We start from the raw sequence: 22,190 nt of genomic DNA, 5'->3' as shown, positions 1-22,190 counted from the left end.
TTTGAGACAGGCGTTCTAATTCTACAGCTCTGATTTATGTAGGATTGGGTGTCTGGAACTTGCTATGTAGACCAGGATGACCTCACACTCACAGAGATCCACCTTCCTTTACCTTCTAAGTGCTGGGGTTAAAGGTGTTCGCCATCATGCCTAGTCACCTGGAATTTTTGGTAGTGTATGCCTAGCCAACTCCACAACTCCATTAGGCAGGAGGTGTTCTGCACTGTAGGAGATGGACTTTGATACCTAAAGCTTCTTCAGGGTGCCAACTGAAGACTTCATACCAGCGAGGTGCAGAGGTTGATCCACTGACGGGGAGTGCTGAAGGCACACTGTTTTTTATTATGTAGGGTGCTGAGGATGGGACCTGAGGTCTTAGGATTGCTAGGCAAGAACTCTGGTAAACCACAAGCTAGCCTGGAAGATTCCCCTCTTTATGGAACTGCTTGACGTGCTAATACATTGGCTTTTAAAGGGATTTATGGTTTGTGGTTAGCCTTGTTTTCTAAGAACGAAGTTTAACTTTTTCATTGGTAAGAGAGCAGTGGAAGCCAAGACCCTTAGAGAGTCTCTAGCCCTGTACAGCCAGCCACATTCCATCTCGCTGCCTCAGCTTTTGAGGATTCATGTTATAAGGCACAAAGAAAAGTGTTGTGCAGTGGAGTGCCCAGTGATAAAGCTTTTGTTATCACCTGAAGTGTGCAAGTGCTTTGGTTGGCTGGGGAATAGGGTCAGGCATCCAACCAGGGTCAGTATAGGCAACCATGGGTCCTTAGCTGTTTTGGGGGCACAGGATGAACTGTAGGGCAGAGATGCAATGTAGACTGCTGTTTTTCTGTCCCAGGTGGCAGGGTTGACACTATTAGCTGTTGGAGTCTATTCTGCCAAGAATGCTACTTCTGTTGCTGGTCGGTATATTGAGGCCCGATTGGGAAAGCCATCCTTGGTGAGAGAGACCTCCCGAATCTCAGTGCTAGAGGCATTGAGGCATCCCATCCAGGTATGGCCACAGTAAGGGTTCAGGGTTCCACATCCTTGCCAGGTCTCTTCCCATATCACAAACAAGTGGTGTACATTTTCTCTGTGGTTGATTTCCCTGGCATGCTGGCATGGGTGTTTTCTCACAACTATGTTATACCAATGAGGCCTGTTAACCAGTGTTATCTAATTATATGGCTGCCCCTGGGTTTGCTTTAACTCATCATAACCTGAGCTCAGATTCTGTCCTGCATAGAAAGTATGAGTGTAGTGTGGCATCTAGCTGCCTCCCTTAGGCTCAGTTGCTCTTTGCTCTCTCTGACAGGCTTGTTCTCTGGCTTTAGCTGGGTCTCTTCAGATATTCAGCACAGGTGGTTGGAAAGATAAAGATCTGTAGTAAAGAGCTGATCAATCGCTCAAGTCCCACACAGGCACTGTCTTTTCAGCTTTGACACTGGGGTACTAGTCTTGGACTGTGTGGGGCAGTACTTCATGGTAGCTTGTGTCTAGCCAACTGTGGTGGTCTCCCCTACCAGGTCAGCAGGCGACTGGTCAGCAGACCCCAGGATGCTTTGGAGGGCGTCATCCTCAGTGTAAGTTGATGTGGCATCTGTGACTTGGGAAGCCCTGTGGGTCCCAGGGAAGGGACAGCAGAGTTGAGCTGTTGTGTTTATGTGATCCTTGTGCTTGTGGCTTTGGGATCCTGAAATACATGTTACTGTCAACCAAACCTATATTCAGATACCTCACAGGCCAGTCTGTATCTACAAGGAGTAGGCTGCACTAGAATACCTGTGGTCCTTCCACTCCCTAAGGCTGTAGGCTGGGAGACCAGATTCCCCAAACCTCATCTTGCTCTGGCAGCCTAGCCTGGAGGCACGGGTCCGTGATATTGCCATCGCAACAAGAAATACCAAGAAGAACAAAAGCCTGTATAGGAACGTTCTGATGTATGGGCCCCCGGGGACTGGCAAGACACTATTTGCCAAGGTAAAAATTCCTGACTGTGAAGGTGGGACTGGGTTCGGCTGGGCATCTCACCCTCTGGCAGCGTTTGTCACTGTTTCTCAGAGCACTGCAGTGCATTTAGGGGGCACTGGCTCTGATGGTGGGGAGTTGTCTATGCTAGACAGGGTTGGCTGGTGGAGCTGTAGGGTTAGGACTCTGAAGGGAACATCTGCTCTGTTTTCCCACCCCTCTCTGCCTAGAAACTTGCACTGCATTCAGGCATGGACTACGCCATCATGACAGGCGGGGACGTGGCCCCAATGGGGCGGGAGGGTGTGACTGCCATGCACAAGGTCTTCGACTGGGCAAGCACCAGCCGACGAGGGTGAGCATATAACCCCATGTACATAGGTTTCTACTTCTATGGATCCACCAGGTACCTAGCTAAGGCCTCCCTACTTTCCTGTCCTTGAAGTTGTGTGGGAGTACATGGGTAGCCTCTTCTGAAGACAGCTAGGGATGGGTGCTTATGCTGAAGGGTCCATTAGAGAAAATGTCGTGCCAAGGGTGGACAGAAGGCTTCCAGTACAAGGGTGCTGCCAATCAGATATAATTACTGCCAGGAGTGAAGAGCTAACTCAAATGGGGAAAGGAATGGCCCTAGGCCTCCTTGACTGTTGGACCCTCTGAGAGTTGGCTAAGAATGTCGTTCCAACGCATGCGGTATGCATGGCTAGAGGTCCCTAGCATTGTTACTGTGCCTTGGTATGCCCTTTCTTTTGAACTTTGCCATTTCACCCTAGATAATCACTTCTTTCTGATGCGGAACACAGGCATCTCAGCTCTCATCTTGTCTGACCACTTTGAGTGAGACCTGTAGGTAGAAGGAACATATGCCATCAGAGCTACAGTTGTGCTTTCAGTGTTGGAGTCCTGGAGGCTTTGAGCTCTGTTCTTTACTGGGTTAGCATGTTAAGAAACCCTGATAGGAGGGGCTGGTGAGATGACTCAGCGGGTAGGAGCACTGACTGCTCTTCCAAAGGTCCTGAGTTCAAATCCCAGCAACCATATGGTGGCTCACAACCATCTGCAATGAGATCCCTCTTCTGGTGTGTCTGAGGACAGCTACAGTGTACTTACATATAACGATAAATAAATCTTTAAAAAAAAAAAAAAAGAATCCCTGTTAGGGCATGACCTGTGCTCTTGGTGTGGGGCAGCTTCTCCCAGGGATATGCACTATACTTCCTGTTGCTTCTGGGACCTTGCTGATGTTGGCTTGTGGCATTCAAGCATCCTCTTACCTGACTACTCTCTGGTTCACAGCCTCCTGCTCTTTGTGGATGAAGCAGATGCCTTCCTCAGGAAACGAGCGACTGTGAGTGTTCTAGAACCCTGTCTGGCTTTGGGAGTTGGTCAGAGCTGGGTGCTCTAAGCCAGTCTAGCAAAGGACTGGCCTAGAGGTTGCTATGACCTTAGAACACAGGAAGGCGAGGCCTTCATGATGCACAGGCTGAGGCTGCAGTTTAGTTGCTTTTCCCTCTTAAGTTTGGGAAGTTTGTGATTGAGCCAGACTCCTGGAGATGCGTACCATAACATATCCTCCTCACTAACCACACCTGCCCTCTACGGTGATTCCGAGTCAGCAGCAGTCCAAAGTTTGGCTATCAGACCAGGCTTGTGCTCCTAACCCCCTGCCTTTCCCTCCCAGCAGTGTCTCCTGTGGACACTTTAACTCGGCCATGTTCAAAACTGCTCCTCGGGCTGGAGAGTGATGCTGAATATTTTCTTTCTGTAGGAAAAGATAAGTGAAGACCTCAGGGCTACTCTGAATGCATTCCTACACAGGACAGGACAACACAGTAGTAAGTAAGTGCCATCTTGCCCCTAGCTCCCTGAGCAGGGTATTTCTGGGCATTGTTAGTTCTTGGTCCTCACAAGGGAGCAAAGATATAATTGACAAACCATCATGAATTCATGAATTCAATGCATGTAGTATGTAGGTGGGCAACTCTCTGGGCTGTCTTCATGTTCTTACCTGGGAAGGGCTCTTTTTTTTTTTTTTTTTTTTTGGTTTTTCGAGACAGGGTTTCTCTGTGTAGCCCTGGCTGTCCTGGCACTCACTTTGTAGACCAGGCTGGCCTCGAACTCAGAAATCCTCCTGCCTCTGCCTCCGGAGTGCTGGGATTAAAGGCGTGCGCCACCACGCCCGGCCTGGGAAGGGCTCTTAAAGGCCCATTAAGGCAATATGAGACATGAGAAACTCTGCTAGGTTAGTTCCTGTCAACTTGGCCACACAGTTTGAACATCACCCCACACATGCCTTTTGACATCCAGCTGTCCATATGCAGCGGAACTAAGACACTCCTGTTACTGACCATGTCTTAAGACTGCTTTCAGGGTACCAGCACCTAGTCCTGAGCCCAGAATGTGTTTGCTCTTTTTGTGAGCTGATCCCAAGTGTCATGTGTTGAAAGAATAGAGCCTTGGTCTTTATCTGCGATACTGTGACTAGGGTAGCATCTAGGCCTTGAAAGAGACCCCAGTAAGAGCTTGTCTCCCAGGATTTTGTCCAAAAGCCACTGGCAGGGTCAGTGCCTATGGTCAGACAAGCTTCTCTCTCCAAGTCCCCTAATTCTATTCTTAGCTTGCTCATCACTAGGGTAGGACCTAGCTTTTTAGTAAATATGAGGCCACTTTATACATCATAAGCCCCCTTACTTGCTGTGGTCATGGACTGGCACAGGGCCTGAGGATAGCAGGCAACCTTGATCATGGTTGTACAAATGATCTGGTGGGCTTGGGGTTTCCTGAGTTAAAAAGCTGTCAGGAATGACAGGTACATCTCAGTGATTGAACACTTGCCCAACATTCTTTAATCTCTGGATTCAAACCCCCAGACGAACAAAACAAACAAGAAACGTGGAAGGTAAGGGAGTAAGGAAGAAAGGGAGAGCTGCCAAGTTATATCCATCTATCAGGTTTACCTGAGGAGGCATAAGAGGCCCTTCTGAGCCGGGCATGGTGGCGCACGCCTTTAATCCCAGCACTTGGGAGGCAGAAGCAGGTGGATTTCTGAGTTTGAGGCCAGCCTGGTCTACAGAGTGAGTTCCAGGACAGCCAGGGCTACACAGAGAAACCCTGTCTTGAAAAACAAAAACAAACAAACAAACAAAAAAACAGGCCTTCTGTCTCTGAGTGACTCGTGATTGGACAAATGCACTTTGTGGCTGCAGGTTCATGCTGGTCCTGGCCAGTAACCAGCCTGAGCAGTTTGATTGGGCTATCAATGACCGCATTGACGAGATGGTCTGCTTTGCCCTGCCACAGCGGGAGGAGCGAGAGCGCCTGGTGAGAATGTATTTTGACAAGTATGTCCTTAAGCCGGCCACAGAAGGAAAGCAGTAAGTGTCCAGCCCTGCAGGGTTCCCCTTATTGACCTGGAACCTGTCTGAGCGCTTCATTTCCCTGGGGTTTAGGCCATCTGTGTGGGGTCACATTCTGTACATGTGCCCTGGCAAAGGTGGCTCTGTCATGGGGACCCTGAGCCCTTCCTCTCACTGCTCTTTACGGGAGGACAGCTGCAAGCCTGCCCCAACAGCCCATTCTCACATTTTAAGTGCCTGAGTCACTGAGTCCTGGGTATCAGGAGAATATGGTACCCTCCACGTGGCACCCACCACATTTGCTCTGTGCCTATTGTACCAGGTTTGGAAGTTGCAGTTCCTGCCCTCAGCTACTAAGTGTGACATGGCTTTCTCCTGTCTACTTGCATACCTGCCCTGCCACTCCTCAAAGATGCTCTGCAGCCATGTGGGGACAGGGAGAAGCCAGGCTGTGATGAGGAGGCCTTGGTACAGGCCCTCACTGCTGTGTCTAGTTCACTTCCCGTGTCTCCCATCAGCAGAGGCTGCTCTGCTTTCGGCTGTCTCCTGGGGCCCAGGCTCCATGGCATTCAGACTCCATGTCCTGACCTGAATCTCTCCTGCTGCCTGTTGCCTTTTACTGTTCTGAAGAAAACATGGCTTGGCCCTGCTGTTTCCTATGGGCCCATCCTCCACCCGTGCTGGTCAAGTCCCCTGCCTCCTACTAGCCTCATGTCCCCAGCCTCAGCTTAGGCATGCAACCTCTATTCATGTTTCATGTATTTCTGTGGCTTTTGGTCAGATGTTAATGCTGAAAATTTGAATTGCAGGTCCTTTTACTTAGCTGTTCTATTCCTTACCTAGAAATTGACCTTCTCTGTTAGAATTTGATTGCTGAGCATTTAACTATACCTGCTCTTTGGGTGCTAAATATGTAGTTGTAGGCTGGGTCTAGTAAGGAGGGGTGAAGGCAGATTGGGAGAGTATAGCTCCATCTGCCAACCCTTCCTGGCTCCAACCTGGCATCTCCTGCAGGTCAGGAAGGAAGGCTGAGGATATCTGGCAGAGTTTACCTCATCCAACTTTGGCTGTACAAAAAAGCCCACTCACTAATGTCCAGTTCAGGTGGAAGCATCTGATAGAGTGTGATCCTGGGCAGCCTTGCCCACCAATCTCCCCAGCCCCCTTTGTGTAGAGCCATGGAAGCCCAGACCCACTTAGGAACTTTTCCTCCAGACGCTTGAAGGTGGCCCAGTTTGACTACGGAAAGAAATGCTCAGAGGTCGCCCAGCTGACGGAGGGGATGTCAGGCCGGGAGATTGCTCAGCTTGCTGTGGCGTGGCAGGTAAGTTAAGATCCTGGGATCTAACCCACTCTGAATATTATCCTAATCCCATAATGATTCTTATGTTGGAGGATGTTCTAAGCATGGATAGACAGACATGTGGCCCTTGGTTCTACTGAGGGCTAATGAGTCACTCATGGGAGGATGGAATGATATCACTAGCTCAGCTTGTTCTGGCCCAAATCTGGAGCATTGTCACAGTCTTAGGGGGATGACAGGTACTACGGCTGATGTGCAAGAGTCTCTGAGGAAGTCTAGAGGGCTGCTTTGAGTTATCTGTTAGACAATTGCAGACGAGTTCAGATCAACAGATTTGTGCTTCGTGTATGTGTACTCTTGGGTATCTGGCTTTTTAGGACACGTTTATGTTAAAGTTGAGCAAGGGGGCAGGAACATTCCTTCTGAAACTAGACAGAGGTGTTGTTGGCTCAAGGCATAGGCCACAGTGGCCTATTGTTATTCCCTAAAATCATGTTTTGTTTTTTTTCTTTGAAGCTGCCTAGTAACAGCTCCATGGTCTTGTGGCAGGGAGCTCCTACAGCAGGGACAGGGCAGTTTAGGAATTTCAGCCTTTGATGTTGTCAAGAAAATTCACGTTGATGGGATGGAGAGTGCTATGGCCATCTCAAACTTTGCGCCAGCTTTACCATGTCCCTGTAGCCAACTTTCTGTAACAAATGACAGCCTAGCCACTTAAACTTGGCAGTGCTTTTCAAGATATGCATGGGACAGTCCTATTTAGGTTTGGATTTTGTGGCCACTAGGTACATGAGGGACTATAAGCTCGCTTAGCTGCTACAACATACATCTCAGAAGCAGCACCCTGTTGTGGTCCTTGCTCAGGCTCTGTTCCCACAACTAACGGTGGAGAACAGGGAGACCAGCACAGTACAGGTGGCTTGCTTATAAATCAAGAAGTCATTTTTCCACATTTCTGGAGGTTGAAGTATAAAAGTTAGTGCTAACATGGTCAGACCTTAAAGAAGGCTCTTTTCTGGCTAATAGAGGTCAGGGTTTTGCTGGGTCCTCATATGATAGACAGCATCCGTGAGCTTTTTTTTCTTGTGCATGAATTCCAAGGAACCAGGGACTCTTTCTGTGCCCTCATTTCAAGGAAATTACTTCCTCTGAAGGATGACCTCTAAATATATACCTATGAGAATGTTAGACCTTCGTCATGTTAAATATTATGGGGCAATACACTGAGCTGATCTCGGCAGGTTACCTGGCTCACAAAGCTGTCACCCAGATAGCTCACCTCTGTCAGAGAGTAGAAAACAGATCGAGTAAGGCTTTAAAAGGGAGAGCTGGGCATGCTCCCTGAGGGTTCTGGCAAGTGGTCAGGGTGACAAAGGCAGGTTCACCTAGGCTGTTCTCTGGAGAGGAACAAGTGATACAGGGGGACTGCCTAAGGTGCTGCCTAGGTCCTGCCAGCCATGGAATAACACAGACCCGGATGCTGCTGTTGTTTTTATCTCCATAGGACTCCTGAATACTTGCACATCACAGATACTTCCTTGTTCTACAGCCTCTATCTTCCATGCACCAGGATAATACAAGTGCTGCCTTTGCAATCATCCCTTCTAGGGACTGACTGTGCACTCACGAGCACACACACACACACACACACCCGCCCCACTTAAACACTGAATACTGTCTTAACCACCTTGTTTTTGTTTTTTTGAGACAAAGTCCCTCTAGGTAGTTTTGGGTATCCTAGAACTCTATAGAACAGGTTAGCGTTAAAGGTGTGCATCACCATATCTGTTTTGATTTGTTTCATGTGGGGTGTTTTTGTTTGTATACATGTCCGCATACCATTTGAGAGTCTGGTGCCTTCAGAAGAAAGGATGCCAGAGCCCCTGGATTGGAGTTACAGATGAGGTTGTGGGCCACCATGTGGTTGCAGGGACTTGACCCTGGGTCCTTTGGAAGAGCACCCAGTGCTCTTCACACTGCCCTCTTCCAGCCTTGAAGTTGTGGAGTTTTAGCTTTTGAATTGTAGGGGCTCTTCTCCATACATAATGTTGATATTAACCTCTTACCAGATATGTGGTTTACAACTATTTTCTTCTATTGGATAGACTGTCTTTTTATTCTTTTGGTAATATTCTTTTTTGGTTGTTGACGTGGAACTTACTGTGTAGACCTGGCCAGCTACAAATTCATAAGAGAACCATTTGCCTCTGTCTTGTGTACAAAACTTTTACATTTTGATGGGGTCTGATTTATCTATTTTTTCTTTTTGTTGTCTGTCATGTCATTTAGTAAACCATTACCAAGCAGGACATGATGGCACACACCTATGATCCCAGTACTTTGGAAACTGAGCCAAGAGGATTGCCAGTTCAAAATCAGCCTGGGCAACACAATGAAACCCTATCTTAACATTTAAAATTGAAGTCAAGGCTGGGGATGTAGTGGTGAGAGGAGTGTCTGCCTATGTGCATTCCTGGCCTTAATTTCCCATATCACAAAAAATGGTATACCCTTGGGGAATGTGTGTTTTTATTTGTTGAGACATGATCTCACTCTGTAGCCTACCCAAGCTAGCCTTGAATTCCCTCAAAATTCTCTGCCTCAGTCTCTCAAGTATTGAGATTACAGATGTGTTCCACCAGGCTGGGCTTAGGCTGTTGTTGTTTATTTAAGACAAGTCTCACTGACTGGGGTGGCCTGCAGCTCTCAGTACTTATGCATCAGGTTCTGCTCATCAGGACTGCTGGTCTATAAGTTTCAATGCTGTCTTCATCTGGCTTTGATGTCAAGGGGGTGGTGATAGTGTATAGGATAACAGCTAGTGTTTCTCTCCCTTCCCTTCCCTTCCCCTTCATTGTTGAGGGTTTAAGGAAGAACTATTTCTTGAAATATTTTAAGATTTTTTTTAGTATGCATATGTGTAATATACTGTATGTGTTTTAATGTGTGTGCATGAGTGCCTGTATTTGTTTATGTGCACTATATGTATGCCTGGTGTCTACGAAGGCTAGATGAGGACATGAGGCTAGGAATGGTGGCACACACCTTTAGATCCAGCAGGGGCACAAGCAGGCAGATCTGTATGAGTCTGCAGTCAGCCTAGTCTGCATAGCAAGTTCCAAGCCAGCCAGTTATATAGAGAGACCCTGTCTTAAAACAAAACACAAAAGAGTACATTGATTCCCCTGGAGTTACAGGTGGTTGTGAGCCACCCAGTGTTGGTGCTAGGAACCTATCCTGGGTCTTTGCAAGAGCAGTAAGTGCTGTGAACGCCTGAGCACCTGTTTACTCATGTTTGAGCTGGGGTCTTACTACATTGCTCAGCCTGGCTTTGAACTTCACAGTCAAGCAATCCTGCCTCAGCTTCATGAAAGGCTGGTACTATAGGCAAACTACTACACCTAGTTAAACTTAAAACATTTGAATAGTTTTAGATTTACAGAATACTTGCAAGATAGAGTGGAGATGCTGGCCACCAGCAGGTTGTGAGTGATGCTGCTTCATAACATTGTTTACCTCCACCTTGGCTTGCTTGTAACCCAGGGTCCAGCCCAGGATACCCACAGCATGAGCCCTGATGTCTGTCTGGTTTGTTCCACCTGACCTGAGTTCCTGGCTAGCTGGTGGGTGAGCTCTCCTCCTCTAGGCCTTTGGCAAGGTGTAGCCACTTAGAGAGAGCTGCCACCCTGTCCATCCAGCCAGGGCTCCTGTATAGCTGCCTACCTTGCTTTTGGCCTTGGTGAGCCCAAGCTGGGAGAGAGTATCTGTGAGACCAAACAACTCTCAGAGTTGGTGGTCTGGCTGTAGGGTCAAGACTTCCTCCACAGTGAATCATAGTAAGATAGTGGACCCTAGGTCCATCTGTTCCTGGTTATCCTGCTTGTCCAGATGAGACAGAATACCATTATGGTCATCTCCTCCCAGGTGACAGTGTCTTGGCAGAATTGTTATATGAGACTCTGCAATCCTGTTCCTTTACAGTGTGTCCTAGTGCCCTGGGTGGAAACTCCTCTGCCTGGAGTGTTCCCTTCATTGCATTCAGATTTCTCTGTACCTTGTGCTGATGCCTTTCAGGGCATGTTCTGCTTCAAGCAGAAAACCAGCAGGAGTGTGGTCTCAACCACCTGTGAGCCCTGGTCCCTTTATAGTATCTAAAAGGTACAGCTTGACCAGTTCAAACTCCTGCTGGCTGGTCCTAGAGTGCCATCCTCGGGGAGGATAAAGAAGTGAGAGGGGCCATTGTCATCCAGTGGGAACAGACATGAAAAGGAGCAGCCTATCCAGAGAGGACCACTTGGTTCTGATTGGAGCAACCTCACACCCCGAAGATAGGGGCCCACCAGCAGCAGCCACTGTTCAGGAGGCCTGTAAAGTATACAACTGCATAATCTGGCCTGAGTAGTTGCTATGTGACCTGGGGTATGCCTGAGCTGGGAAGTGGAGCCAGAATAATTTAGGGGCTTATGGGGGGGTCTGCATTTGTGTCCTGCTCAGAGGGAGTTAGCTTATGTGTACAGAGGAGAAACAGCTCTGTTCAGGCTTTCTATTTTAGAAACGTATTGGGAAATTTAACAGTAGTAGCACTGGGCTATGGGCCCAGCACTAAGTTCAGGTGTGCCCACTGTGCTAGTGTCTAAGGTGGGTCTAGATTGAGGGCCTTGGCCTCCTTGTGTAAGCAACTAGCTTCTCCTCTGCACCCTCTTTTCTACCAGGCCATGGCATATTCATCTGAGGATGGAGTCCTCACGGAGGCTATGATGGATGCCCGTGTGCAGGATGCTGTTCAGCAGCACCAGCAGAAGATGCAGTGGCTTAAAGTAGAGAGACCCGATTCCCAGACCAACAAGCCACCACATCCTTCACTCCTCAGCTGCTGAGCTGGACCTGGACACCTTGTACACCTGACTGGGGACAGCCAGTCTCTATGACCACACTTATTGCTCCCTCCTTTCCTGTCTTTTTTGACCTCTGTAAGAGGTCAACATTGCTCCAAATGCCTCTGCGTAGTTGTGGGATACTGGAGGTGTCAGCTTCTCTGCCTTCCACACCTCCTCGTCTCTGACTCTGAGTGCTGGCAGAGGGAGGCATACTGCCTTCCTTTACCTCAGTACACTGGTGAGACATGTCTACAAGCCCAGAACAGAGCAGAGAGTGTGCAGAGTGCCGTACCACAAGCCAGTGGCTATGCCAGCAGGACTGGGGCCTACAGGGACCAGGCTAAAGGCACAGGGGGCCCTCCGCTTCCTGGACATTACTCCTACCATATACACATCTGTGCCAAGAATTGGCCCAGTCCTTACTTGGTAGAGTGGATCTGGTGCTAGACAGCCCTTGGCCCATGGCATCCAAGAGTCAGAACTACCGCCTTCCCCTTTACTGAATCTGGGCCTTTTAAATCCAGAATCTAATAAAACTGTGACTGATTTTCTGATTTTGCTTGATGGCTGAGGTAGAGGGGCAGGTCTAGATGAAGGGGCCTCAACAGCCCCTGGGGTTAGAGATGACGGAAGAAGCACAGGCTGGAGCTTTCTGGAGAATTTACTGGCCAGGCAGGGTGGGCTTCACAGTGAGGGCTGGGACACCTGGGGCCACCACATCCTTATTGCTGCTAGGGGCCCGCCCCTCCAGTCCCACCCTCCAGTCGCACACGCCCCATGCACATGCTCCCGTGTGCAGATGGGCGCAGGCCCTGATATATCCCTCCCCTCCAGACGGACGGATGGACAACAGGTGTTCAAGAAACAGTGCTTTCACTGAGATGTGGCCTTAGGCTAGTGTGGACCAGGCCAAGCCTCTCCCCACTATGGACCCACCACCCCTGGCCCCAGCACCTCTGAGAGCCTGCCTTTGTGTCCTGCTCACTGTGGAGACCAGGCTGCTGTCCCTGAAGCCCAGAGGCCAGCCCCACCCCAGCCCCCACCCAACCCCCTTTATAAAAAGAAGAGACAGCACCTTCCACTGGATTTGCCTGCTGGCCACAGCCCAGCTGGCCACAGCCCAGCATACCCTGGGCCTGAGGCCGCAGTCCCGTCTTGCCAGCTGGGCGTCCACGAGGTCCCTTTACATGTGCACAGCAGCCCCGAGTCCTGGGCACTCACAGGTGCCGTGGGCTGGGGTGGCCGTTGTGGTAGAGCTTCTGCTTCACGTGCACCATGTTCCCTGTAGGCTCCTCGAAGGGCCTGTGTGGCCGCCGGCCCAGCTCCCGCAGGCTGCACAGCTTGGGCAGCCAGGTCCACGAGCCATCTGCAGGGGGACAGGGCAGTCAGGTGGCCGGGCTGGGCCAGAAGTGGTGCCCGCAGCAGCGCGAGGCACTCACCATAGCGCCGACCAGCCCTCCAGGCGCGTACAGCACAGTGCAGAACACCATCCATCCACACCAGGAACCAGCTGATGCAGAAGCCCAGCAGCAGGCCCAGCATAAGGTCGATCTCCTGCTTGGTCACATTGTCTGTCACAAAGTAGTTCTCAGAGGCGTCCACCACCGACTGGTCCCCGTCGTATGGGATCACGTAGTGGATGTGGTGCCTGGGGGCGGCAGGGTGGGCTGGCACCTCTCCTGCCAACCCTGGCCCAGCCTTCCCCAGGTCCGTGCTGGGCTGGCTAGGGGACCCAAAGTGGATGGCTTGATTCCTATGGGCCACCCTGGGAAGTTCTCTGAAGCAATCCCTGTGTGCTGGGTTGGGAGGGGAAACAGCACCCCCAGGCCCAGATCAGGTCACCTGGCAGAACTGCAGGGAAAGGTGGAGACAGTAGCCCTGGAGATCAGGAGCGAGGTTCAAGGAGGGTAGGAATGGCTGGGATGAATGTCCACCCAATACCCCATCCTTCCAACGGTACCTGTAGCAGGTTTCACATTCACCTACTGGCCCTGAGGGGCTAACAAGGTCTTAGCACAGCCAAATGACCAAGGCGCCCCAGGCATGCTCATTGGCCTCTACATGATACTCTCAGGAGGCCAGTTACAAGACCAGTGATTGTTCTTGTTCCCCTGACACAGTCACTGCCTTGGGCCTCTGGATTTCAATATCTACCTTATGCCCATTCTGCCAGAGGTTTGAGGGATCTTTCTTCTACCCACATTTATGTCCCCCACAGATCACATGCCTGTCATACACTTACTATTCTTATAATGGGCTGTTTCCAGCTATTCAAGTCCAAGCTAGACAGGTTTTAGAGCCCTCTCCTAGGTATAAGCCCTGATCTCTGTGCCTCTTTGCTTTCCTGTCCTAGCTGGCTTCTTGGAACTGCCCATTGCTTTCATGCCCTCGATCACCTCTGCTTACACTAGAGTTCCCACATGGTTCCCGCCAGCTGCTCATCCCCCTTTCAGAGCTGTTTGAACACCCCTTCAGGAAGTCCTTCTATCCTGTTCCAGGAGGAGTGAGCCACCTGATGGTCCACTCCACAAAGCCAGCAGTCTGCATGTCGGGATCCACTGGTCTGGATACGAAGGGTGCCATGGGATCACATGCTTTGCATCTCTCATCTTCCTGACAGTTGCAGGGGCTGACTGGGCTTCTGCTGAGCCTGCCTTTCTTGGCCCACCCACTTTCAGAGCCACTAGTGGGTAGGCCTTTCCACTGCCCACCATGTCTGCTAAGAGCTCCAGCTGCCTGTGAATCTCCACGTGGGATCTACAGACACCTCAAATGTATGCTGAAAATAGCTTCTCGCTTCCTAAACTTGCACCCCTTCCTCCTCTCAGTGAGAGGCTGGAACCTGTGTCTGCCTGTAGCAGACGTTCAGCCATTCCCCAGTTTAAAACTCTTCCTCTCTCTCTGGGCCCAATAAGAGACACATGGATGTTTCTTCACAGTGGAGTTGGTATTTTTAAACCTGAACCCAGGTGAGCAGGGATTGGGAGGAGCAGCAGTGAGACTTCTCAGATCCCCTGAGGGCTAACTCTGTGGTCTACAGTTTGGCCAATCCCACTGGGCAAAGCTCAGGCTGCCAGCTCTCAGTTGGTCACTGGAGCTACCATGACTGACACCCAGCAGCCATCACTTGCTCATAAGCAGCCACTGCCACCATGATGAATGGATGCTATTGATCCTGGCACAGAAAGTATTGCTGACCAGGCCCTGGGGGAGATAGTGTTTCCACACCATCAGGGACTGCCAGGCACTGGTGGGACTAGGTCAACCTGGGAACCTTCCTCTGAACTGTCCCCAACAGAGCTGTTCCAGGAAACAGAAAGAAGCTAGATGGATTCTAGGTAGCCTACGAGTAGAGCGATGTGAGGCCCCAGCCACCCTGTGGCCTAAGGAATCCAGGGGTTAAAGGCCCTGTGCCCTTACAGTTAACTTGGATATCTAGAATGCTTCCTCCCCTGGCCTGGCTCTTCCTAATTCTATACCAAGCTCCTGAAGGCAGGGGCTCAGGTCTTCCAAATGAAAGCAAGATGTGTTGTGTACAAAATGAATGTCTTTGACGTGTTCTACCTTCATGACACATGCTGCCATGTGTCCACTTGAGATCCAATGTGTATACACGTTGTCCGCATGCACAGGACATAGCATGTATACTGTGAACATGGGCCCCACAAGCCCCACACCCATGCACTGTGCACACTTTGGGTATGAGTATGGTGCGTTACACATAGATGCACATTCACTCAGCTTTGAACCAGCCACCCTTTCTGTGGGGATGCTGTCATGTGCACAGATCTGTGTGTACACACAAATGCTGCCTGCTGTTGTGCTCTGTTCAGAACATTAGTTTACATACATGTCTTCTGTCTAAAATTCTGCAAATAGCCATGTACAAGGCAGACACGTGTGTACGGTTATTCTACAAAGTGTGTACACATAGGCAAACTGTCAACACCACATGTGCACATGGTATGTGTACAGTTTCCCCATTTGCAAACTAATCTTGTCACTGCACCCACACTGAGATGTTCTGACATTCTCCCTGAGCACACTGAAATGTATATTGTTTTATATACATGTACTTTGCATACACGTATATGTAATCAATATACAAAAGTGCTTTGTACAACGAATTTACATACCATGTATGTAGAGTTGTGTACAAAGCACATACATGTAGAGAGACACACGCAGAAACACTGTCTACATGATGTGGCTCTCCACATTTTTGCACACACAAGCCTTACTTCAGGTTCCACTCTACAGGTGTCTGTTTACATGGGTCCACAAGTACTTGGGATGCTACATGAGATACGCATATATAAACTGTGTAAATATACTCTAAAAACACACCCTCCGTGCTCTGGTGAACATTCAGTGTGCTGTCATGAACAGCACTTCATCAACCACCACCTTACAATAGTCCCGTATGTAGCATCTATTCCCAGTGTTCATGGCCCCAGTGGCTGGGCCCAGTATGCACATACTATCTTGGAAAGGCTTCAGAACTCACCTACAGACGTGGCCTGGGAACAGCAGCGCTAACCTCATGCCTTTTCTGAGCCCTCTGATGTATCAGACAGACAGACAGACGGTGTGCACCAAGCTGGAGCACAGGGCTCGCTAGGAATGTGTGACCACACAGCAAATTTTCCTACCATGTCCAATGCATGTGAGAGTCCTGTATATCCACCTTCTACTTACTGTAACATCCATGATCTGTAACACACTTGCCTGTACCCGTAGCCATATATGCACTTAGGATATATGCAACTGTCAAGACATACCCTACACCCCCGTGTGAAGGAACACCTCTGGAGCCGAAAGATAGGGTAGGATAAGAAACTGAGGTTCTGGGATTCTAGCCCTATTCTTTCCTAGTTGTGTAACCTTGGGGAAGTCTACTCTGTAAAGCCTCCATCCACTTCCTCCTAGTCTGAACAGTAGGGACAACGGTTATCGCATGAGGGCATCTCTGGAATGAGTGCATGCGGATGTTCGAGTGCGCTGTGTACGCACATGTATATGCACAGACAGTACACACATGCGCGGCTCATGAGAAGATGTTTATTTCATACATGGACATACAAACATGCAAGGCCAGAAGACTTCATCACTACACATGCACAGAAGGGGAGGTCCCTGAAGGGTGTGGTGGGTCTCATTGTGACCTTGAGCAAACCCCAGCGTTAGCTACTTCAGCTCCTCCTCTGCACAATAATCATCAGTTGTGGCAGGTGTTCCTCAAGGTAGGCCCTTCCTATCTTGACCTCCTGCTCTTGCCTACCATGGACACAGTAGGCCCAGGAGGAAGACTTGGGTTGTAGGTAAGACTACTGTCCCAGGCTTAACCAGCTTCCTGGCTTCCTCTGTGGACACTACTCAAGGATGCTGCTCTCAGGCCTCCGGGCCCTGGACCAGGAGGCTCCTTGGCCCATAATGCCACCACCAGGCAGCCTTTTCTCTAAAGGAACTGGAGGAAGGAGTTCCTAACAGACTCAGTCATGCTTCCTTTCCCAGGGAGCAGCTGGCTGACCTAGGGTTCCCGTTAGCCACCCCTCCCCCAGCACCTGGCGGGCAGAAGCGGCCCCCATCATTCAGCCAGGCTCTGCGGCCCAGCCTGCTCCGGGCACACCGGCCAAGTGGGGCCCGCTGCACAAGTGTGATCACGCGTGTAGTGCCTAGAGCCGGGGCGCACTCACCGGCCACAGTTGCAGTGGCAGACGCGGTCCTCGCCCCGCAGGTGCGGGAGGATGTAGTTATGGAATCGGTCCAGCAGCGCGTTCATGTCCATCAAGCACGCGATGGCCTGGAAGAGCCCATGACCGGTCAGGGCGAGGAGTGGGCCGGGCCGAAAGGGGTGCCAAGGGGGAGTACTGGACTGCAGGGGTAGGTGGGTGGGTGGGGAAACGCAGGGCAACCAGGGCGAGGGCAGCGCAAGATAGCAGCGAGGGTAGCGCAGGGCAAGCCGCGGAGGGCAGCGCAGGCCGCACGGGCCGGTAAACAAGGAAGCGAGGTGGGGTAGGCGCGCGCGCGGGCGGCAGAAGCAGGGGGCGCGCGCGGGAAGCCCCTCCGCTCACCATCACGATCGACGCCCCCAGAATCATGAAGATCATGGTGTTCGCACTCATGGACATCGGGCGGGGCCGGGCCGGGCCGGAGCGCCGCCCCCCGGCCCCGGTGCCCCTCCCGGCCCCGGCCCGATGCTTAGCCCGCGCCGCCTCCGCAGAGGTCAGCGCTCGCGCGCCGGGCCGCCGCGGACCCCGGGGACAGGCGCGGGCACAGGCAGCAGAGATGTGGGGGCTGATGTGGGGTCGCTCGCCTGTCGCCCGTTGCTGGCAGCCCTCCGCTCCGCCCTCCGGTGCTCCCTGCGCCCGGCTCCCTGCGGTCTGCGCGGCGGCCCCCTCCCTCCTCCCTCTTTCCTCCTCCAGGCTTCTCCCTCCCTCCTTTTCTTCTTCACTATCTCCTCCCTCCTCCTCCTGCCTCCGCCTCCGGGGAGGGACTTCGCCTCCCCGCGCCAGCATCCAGGGGCGAGGTTCTCCACTCCTATCCCTGTGACGCAGGCCGAGACCCCTCCCCTCCGGCCTTGGCTCCACATTCTGCCCCATCTCATCAGTCTTGGCTCTGGTCTCCCTGCCCAGTGCCGCGCTGGACTGGGCCTTGGCCTGGGCCAGGTGGTCGTTTCTGCTCTACTTCTCCAAGTAAGGCCCCTCCTCCTGGTTCTCCGGGTTCCAGAGAGGGACAGGAAGTGTCAGCACCCGCCTCCTCCAGCAAGAAAGTGCCATCAGAGGAGGGGCCTGGAAAGTCAGAGGAGCCAGGGACTAATGACTATGTGAGCAGAGGTAGGAGGGCAAGAGGGTAGGCGATACGGATGCGGAATGGGCCAAGTATGCCATAAAGATCGTGGCAGTTGTGGGAAAGACTAGCCGACTTCTGAGGAGGAAGAGGTGCTGGAACAGTTGCCAGCGTCTATGATCCTCTTGTGGCTGCTGGTCATGCTGGGATTGAGTCCCAAGCCCTTGTGCTGGCCACAGAGCTGACAACATAAGAACCAACCCTGCCCTGTGTTGGAAAGCAGGAAGAGGACAGCTGACCTCCAGCCCCCCAAGTCCAGACCCCACTGTATCTGGAGGTTCCAACAGGAGAAGTTCAGTTGTATGAGCTCACACAGGCCCTGAGATGTTAAGGCACCAGGGTACCGGCCCTACTTCTCAGAAGGGTGCTCTCAGGTATATCACAGGGTTGGACTCAAGGCCCCTTAGTAGTCTTTTCCTCTGCAGGGAGTCAGGCCAGGAATTCAGGACAAATCAAAGACTTCTAGTAGCACCTATTTTGTGGCAATTCCAAGTTTTGGTTTTTTTTTCCCCTTAATAAGACAGCCTGTTGCTTTATTTAGGTTTTTGTACAATTCAGCAGTGGAGAGAAAAGGGCCAACAACAGACACTTGCTGTAGGCTGTAGAGTAAACCATCTTTATTTCTTTTGGTTAAAAACAATGGATTTGAATCTGGCATTTCTGTGTACGTCTCATTCCGTATGTACAGTACATTGATGATGTACACCTAGCAGTAAAAACAAATATCAGAAAGGAAAACACACTGAAAAAGTGGCTTCAACAAAGGTGGCTGTGCAGGGCAGGCCATGCACCAAGCACAGGTGGCTCAGTAGAAGCAGACAGTATGCAGAAAGGCCCGGCCACTCTTCTCCTCGAACTCCTGCAGCAGCTCGTCGATTTCATTCTCCATGTCCTCAGTGTGCTGGATCTGGGAAAAGCACAGCCTTGAGTGAACCCGGGCATTGTGACACACCTTCCCTGACCCTGTCCTCCACTGCTTCTTCACTTCTGCAGGGAACCAGGCTTCAGGATAGCTTCCTCAGTCCTAACAGCTTGTTCCTACCAGACATATACAACATATCACAGGAGTACCCCATATTGGGAGTGGGACAGCTAGATTCAAAGGGAGTTCCAGCCCCAAGGCTGGAACTCAGGTTCTGTTCTCAGGCATCATAGGTACATGAAAGCCTCACCAACCAGTGCTACCCCAAATTTGCAATGAGTGAAGTGAGGCACACAAAGATACCGGCATTTTCCTACAATTGTCCAGTGTAGATGCTGACTATGCTTTGTGCACTGCAGTGTATTAACATCACATCTGGCCTCTACCCTCCAGACACCAATAGCTTCTCCTGGTTGTGAAAACTTAAAAGGTGACAAGGCATTGCCAGTAGTAGTCCCTTGAATAATTTAAGTAAAGAAGGCTGGATGTTAAACACACTGTTCTGGCATGGCTACACAGTCTCCTTGGTCCCAGCCCTTTCTCCAGATCATCAGCCAGACCACAAGGTCAACTGATGGAGCTTCAATAACACTAAGAGTGAAAGCAGTGTGGAGTTTAGCAGGAGTTTGGATCCCCCACACGAACTTCCCCATCAGCCTTCACCTGGTAAGCCAAAAGGACATCAATTCTGCCACAGTCAGCTAATCACAGTTCTTAAGGGCAAAAGTCAGGGAAAGGGGCTGGAGAGATGGCTCAGTGGTTAAGACTGACTGCTCTTCCAGAGGTCCTGAGTTCAATTCCCAGCAACCAAATGGTGGCTTACAACCATCTGTAATGAGATCTGACGCCCTCTTCTGATGTGTCTGAAAACAGTAACAGTGTATTTACATATAATAAATAAATCTTTTTTTTTTTAAAGTCAGGGAAAGGCACAAGGACCTTCCCAAAGTCCCTCCATAGCACCTGAACAATGGAATGCCTCCATACAGCAGCTACACAAGCCTTTAGGAAGCTCCTACAAGATTGCTTTTAGAGATGGATACTTAGATCAAGTGAAGGGACACAGACCCTTATACTGTGGCTGCTATCTCTGAGTCTCCAGACCTATCTTTGACACCACTAGATAAGCTCTTCTAGCCGTTGTCCATCAGAGGAGAAAGTGAAATGTCAGTTGTTCCAGGAGAGGGGCCTGTGACCTGAGAGATGTCATACATCACTTTTATCATGGACAGAAGCACTGGGGGGGAGGGTTTCAAGCCAAAGCATTTGGTCAACTTCTTAGAAAGTGTACTTCTTGGTTTCTACTTGAAATTTAGTATTTGACCAGGATGTGCTTATTTAATTTATAAAAACTTATTTTATTTTTATAAGTTGCTATGAGAAGCCTCAACAAGACCCAGGAGCTTAGACTCACACACTGGCAGAGCTCGCAGATAAGGAATGCTCCCAGAGTGGCCTCTTCATGGTTGTCCTGGATGTCCACATTGACCACATGCACTGGCTGGCAGGTCTCCTGTTCTCTGGAGTTCAGATCTGCTTGGTAAAGAGATATAAATATTATCAGACACCAGGTGGCAGATGTGTCCCAAGTCCAGTCTTACCATACCTGACCCTGAACTCTGCAGACTCTAACTTGAGGTTTGAGCACCCAAACCCAAGAAACTAACATGAGGAATAGCCCCATAACATAGGCTAAGAAACCTAGATAGTGTACTCAACTCAAGCCATCCTATGCCAGTCAGTATTGGCACCAATAGCATGTTATATAAAATGTCAGGCCTAACATAGAAAAAGCAAACATTGAAGGCCACAAGGCTTGAGCTTAGCTGGACATCAGTCTTCTGCTTGCTTCTCACAGGCCGTCCTCCAGATGTCCATACAGGTCAGAGGATGTGGGGGCACCCTCTGTCTCTATCACTATCGCCCAGGGCAGCATAAGTCTACCAGCCTAGTGTTGGTGATACAACCTGAACAGCAGGTCAGGCTCTGTGCACTCACCTTCTACAACCTGGTCATAGACTCTCTCTTCACAAGTGAGGATCAAGTCAAACAGGTCCTTGCAGTTCTGGAACCTTTCTGGACGGGGCTTGATCCTTTTATTTCTGTCCAACATATGTAAAATTCCATTTTGTGTATAGCTGAACGCCAGAGTCAAGGAGCTTTGGATAAAAGACAGTTCACTAACCCTGACCTGTCAATGGCCCCTTGCCTCTAGGGGGTTCCAAGTTGGCCTTTATCAACAGGGGCATCATAGCTCTAGGCCTGAACACAAGCAGGGTCACCACTGCCCTAAAACAGGAAGCACAGGGAAGGTGCTGGTTTCTTAGAGATATCATAATTCCCAAGATAACCCAAACCCACAGAATGGCTCCAGAAAGCCTCGCCATTGTAACTGGAAAGTAGAGGCATGGCAGGGACTGCCTCCTCTCAAGACAGAACAGGCTGCACAGGTGCTTGTTTCTAAGTGTCCAAAGCAGCACAGAGTAGGCCTTAGACTATGGTGGTCCAGGGACTATCTGAGGATAGGCTCTCAATGAGGATAGGGTGGCCCAACTTTGAAAGCCCAGAGGCAGTGGCTCTCCTAGATTTTGTCAGGGCTGATGAGCCTGAGCATAGAGGTACCATCTGGAAGATCCCTCTGGGCTCACCCAGCAGTCTCCCTGCTTTCAGTTGAACCAGAACTTGTTCCTACTAGACCATCAGGGGGAGTTTTCTGGACTTTTTTGTTGCTGGGGTTTAAGAAATGTAGGGAAGCCTGGTAGCACATGTCCTTTTTCCCAGAACTCTGGAGTCAAGATACAGGCAGATCTCACGTTCAAGGCCAGTCTGGTCTACAGAGAGAGTTCTAGGACAACCAAGACTACACAGAGAAGCTCAGTCTTCAAAAACCAAAATTTAAATTAAATGTAAAAAAAAAAATTCAATGA

At 50.4% G+C, this 22,190-nt stretch overlaps 4 protein-coding genes across 5 annotated transcripts in view; 2 read left to right on the top strand and 2 right to left on the bottom strand.

The window, feature by feature from the left end:
- The window catches only part of LOC110292190 (ATPase family AAA domain-containing protein 3), a 20,701-nt gene extending 8,655 nt beyond the window's left edge, over positions 1-12,046 (top strand). Inside the window, exons 8-16 of one of the 2 annotated variants that reach the window (XM_021159336.1) lie at positions 845-1,000; positions 1,515-1,571; positions 1,843-1,968; positions 2,187-2,311; positions 3,253-3,304; positions 3,725-3,795; positions 5,163-5,330; positions 6,528-6,636; positions 11,328-12,046. In XM_021159336.1, the coding sequence (XP_021014995.1) occupies positions 845-1,000; positions 1,515-1,571; positions 1,843-1,968; positions 2,187-2,311; positions 3,253-3,304; positions 3,725-3,795; positions 5,163-5,330; positions 6,528-6,636; positions 11,328-11,492 (1,029 nt within the window). In that variant the 3' untranslated portion in view covers positions 11,493-12,046. Of the gene's footprint in view, positions 1-844; positions 1,001-1,514; positions 1,572-1,842; positions 1,969-2,186; positions 2,312-3,252; positions 3,305-3,724; positions 3,796-5,162; positions 5,331-6,527; positions 6,637-11,327 lie in introns of those variants that run through there. The other variant, XM_021159337.2, reaches the window with a different exon arrangement.
- Tmem240 (transmembrane protein 240) lies at positions 12,038-17,903 on the bottom strand. Its single transcript, XM_021159340.2, has 4 exons — positions 17,567-17,903; positions 17,189-17,295; positions 12,932-13,140; positions 12,038-12,858 (listed from the first exon to the last, which is right to left on the bottom strand). The coding sequence occupies exons 1-4, from the start codon at positions 17,621-17,623 to the stop codon at positions 12,710-12,712; spliced, it is 522 nt and encodes a 173-aa protein (XP_021014999.1). The 5' UTR covers positions 17,624-17,903; the 3' UTR covers positions 12,038-12,709.
- Positions 17,664-19,988, top strand: LOC115030856. The gene has a single exon (XM_029475968.1). It carries the CDS (start codon positions 17,690-17,692, stop codon positions 18,320-18,322), a length of 633 nt encoding a protein of 210 aa, XP_029331828.1. The 5' UTR covers positions 17,664-17,689; the 3' UTR covers positions 18,323-19,988.
- Ssu72 (SSU72 homolog, RNA polymerase II CTD phosphatase) overlaps positions 18,841-22,190 on the bottom strand; it is a 29,765-nt gene continuing 26,415 nt past the window's right edge. The window contains exons 3-5 of the mRNA XM_021159338.1: positions 21,262-21,401; positions 20,678-20,796; positions 18,841-19,248 (exon numbers count right to left, since the gene is read on the bottom strand). Of these exons, the coding sequence (XP_021014997.1) occupies positions 19,147-19,248; positions 20,678-20,796; positions 21,262-21,401 (361 nt within the window). The 3' untranslated portion in view covers positions 18,841-19,146. The remainder of the gene's footprint in view (positions 19,249-20,677; positions 20,797-21,261; positions 21,402-22,190) is intronic.

Source organism: Mus caroli, chromosome 4 (assembly GCF_900094665.2).
Source record: "Mus caroli chromosome 4, CAROLI_EIJ_v1.1, whole genome shotgun sequence".
NCBI classification, from domain to species: Eukaryota; Metazoa; Chordata; class Mammalia; order Rodentia; family Muridae; genus Mus; species Mus caroli.
The sequence above is the reverse complement of the archived record's forward strand: the minus strand, read 5'-3'. Positions and strand labels throughout refer to the sequence as shown.

What these genes read in the sequence shown, in the direction of transcription:
- Tmem240 (XM_021159340.2), bottom strand. Translation starts at nt 17,623, where the DNA reads ATGTCCATGAGTGCGAACACCATGATCTTCATGATTCTGGGGGCGTCG. An exon ending in TGCCACTGCAACTGTGGCCG is followed by an intron (nt 13,141 to 17,188) that starts GTGAGTGCGCCC and finishes TGCCGCCCCCAG; the next exon opens with GCACCACATCCACTACGTGA. An exon ending in GAGGGCTGGTCGGCGCTATG is followed by an intron (nt 12,859 to 12,931) that starts GTGAGTGCCTCG and finishes GTCCCCCTGCAG; the next exon opens with ATGGCTCGTGGACCTGGCTG.
- LOC115030856 (XM_029475968.1), top strand. Translation starts at nt 17,690, where the DNA reads ATGCTTAGCCCGCGCCGCCTCCGCAGAGGTCAGCGCTCGCGCGCCGGG.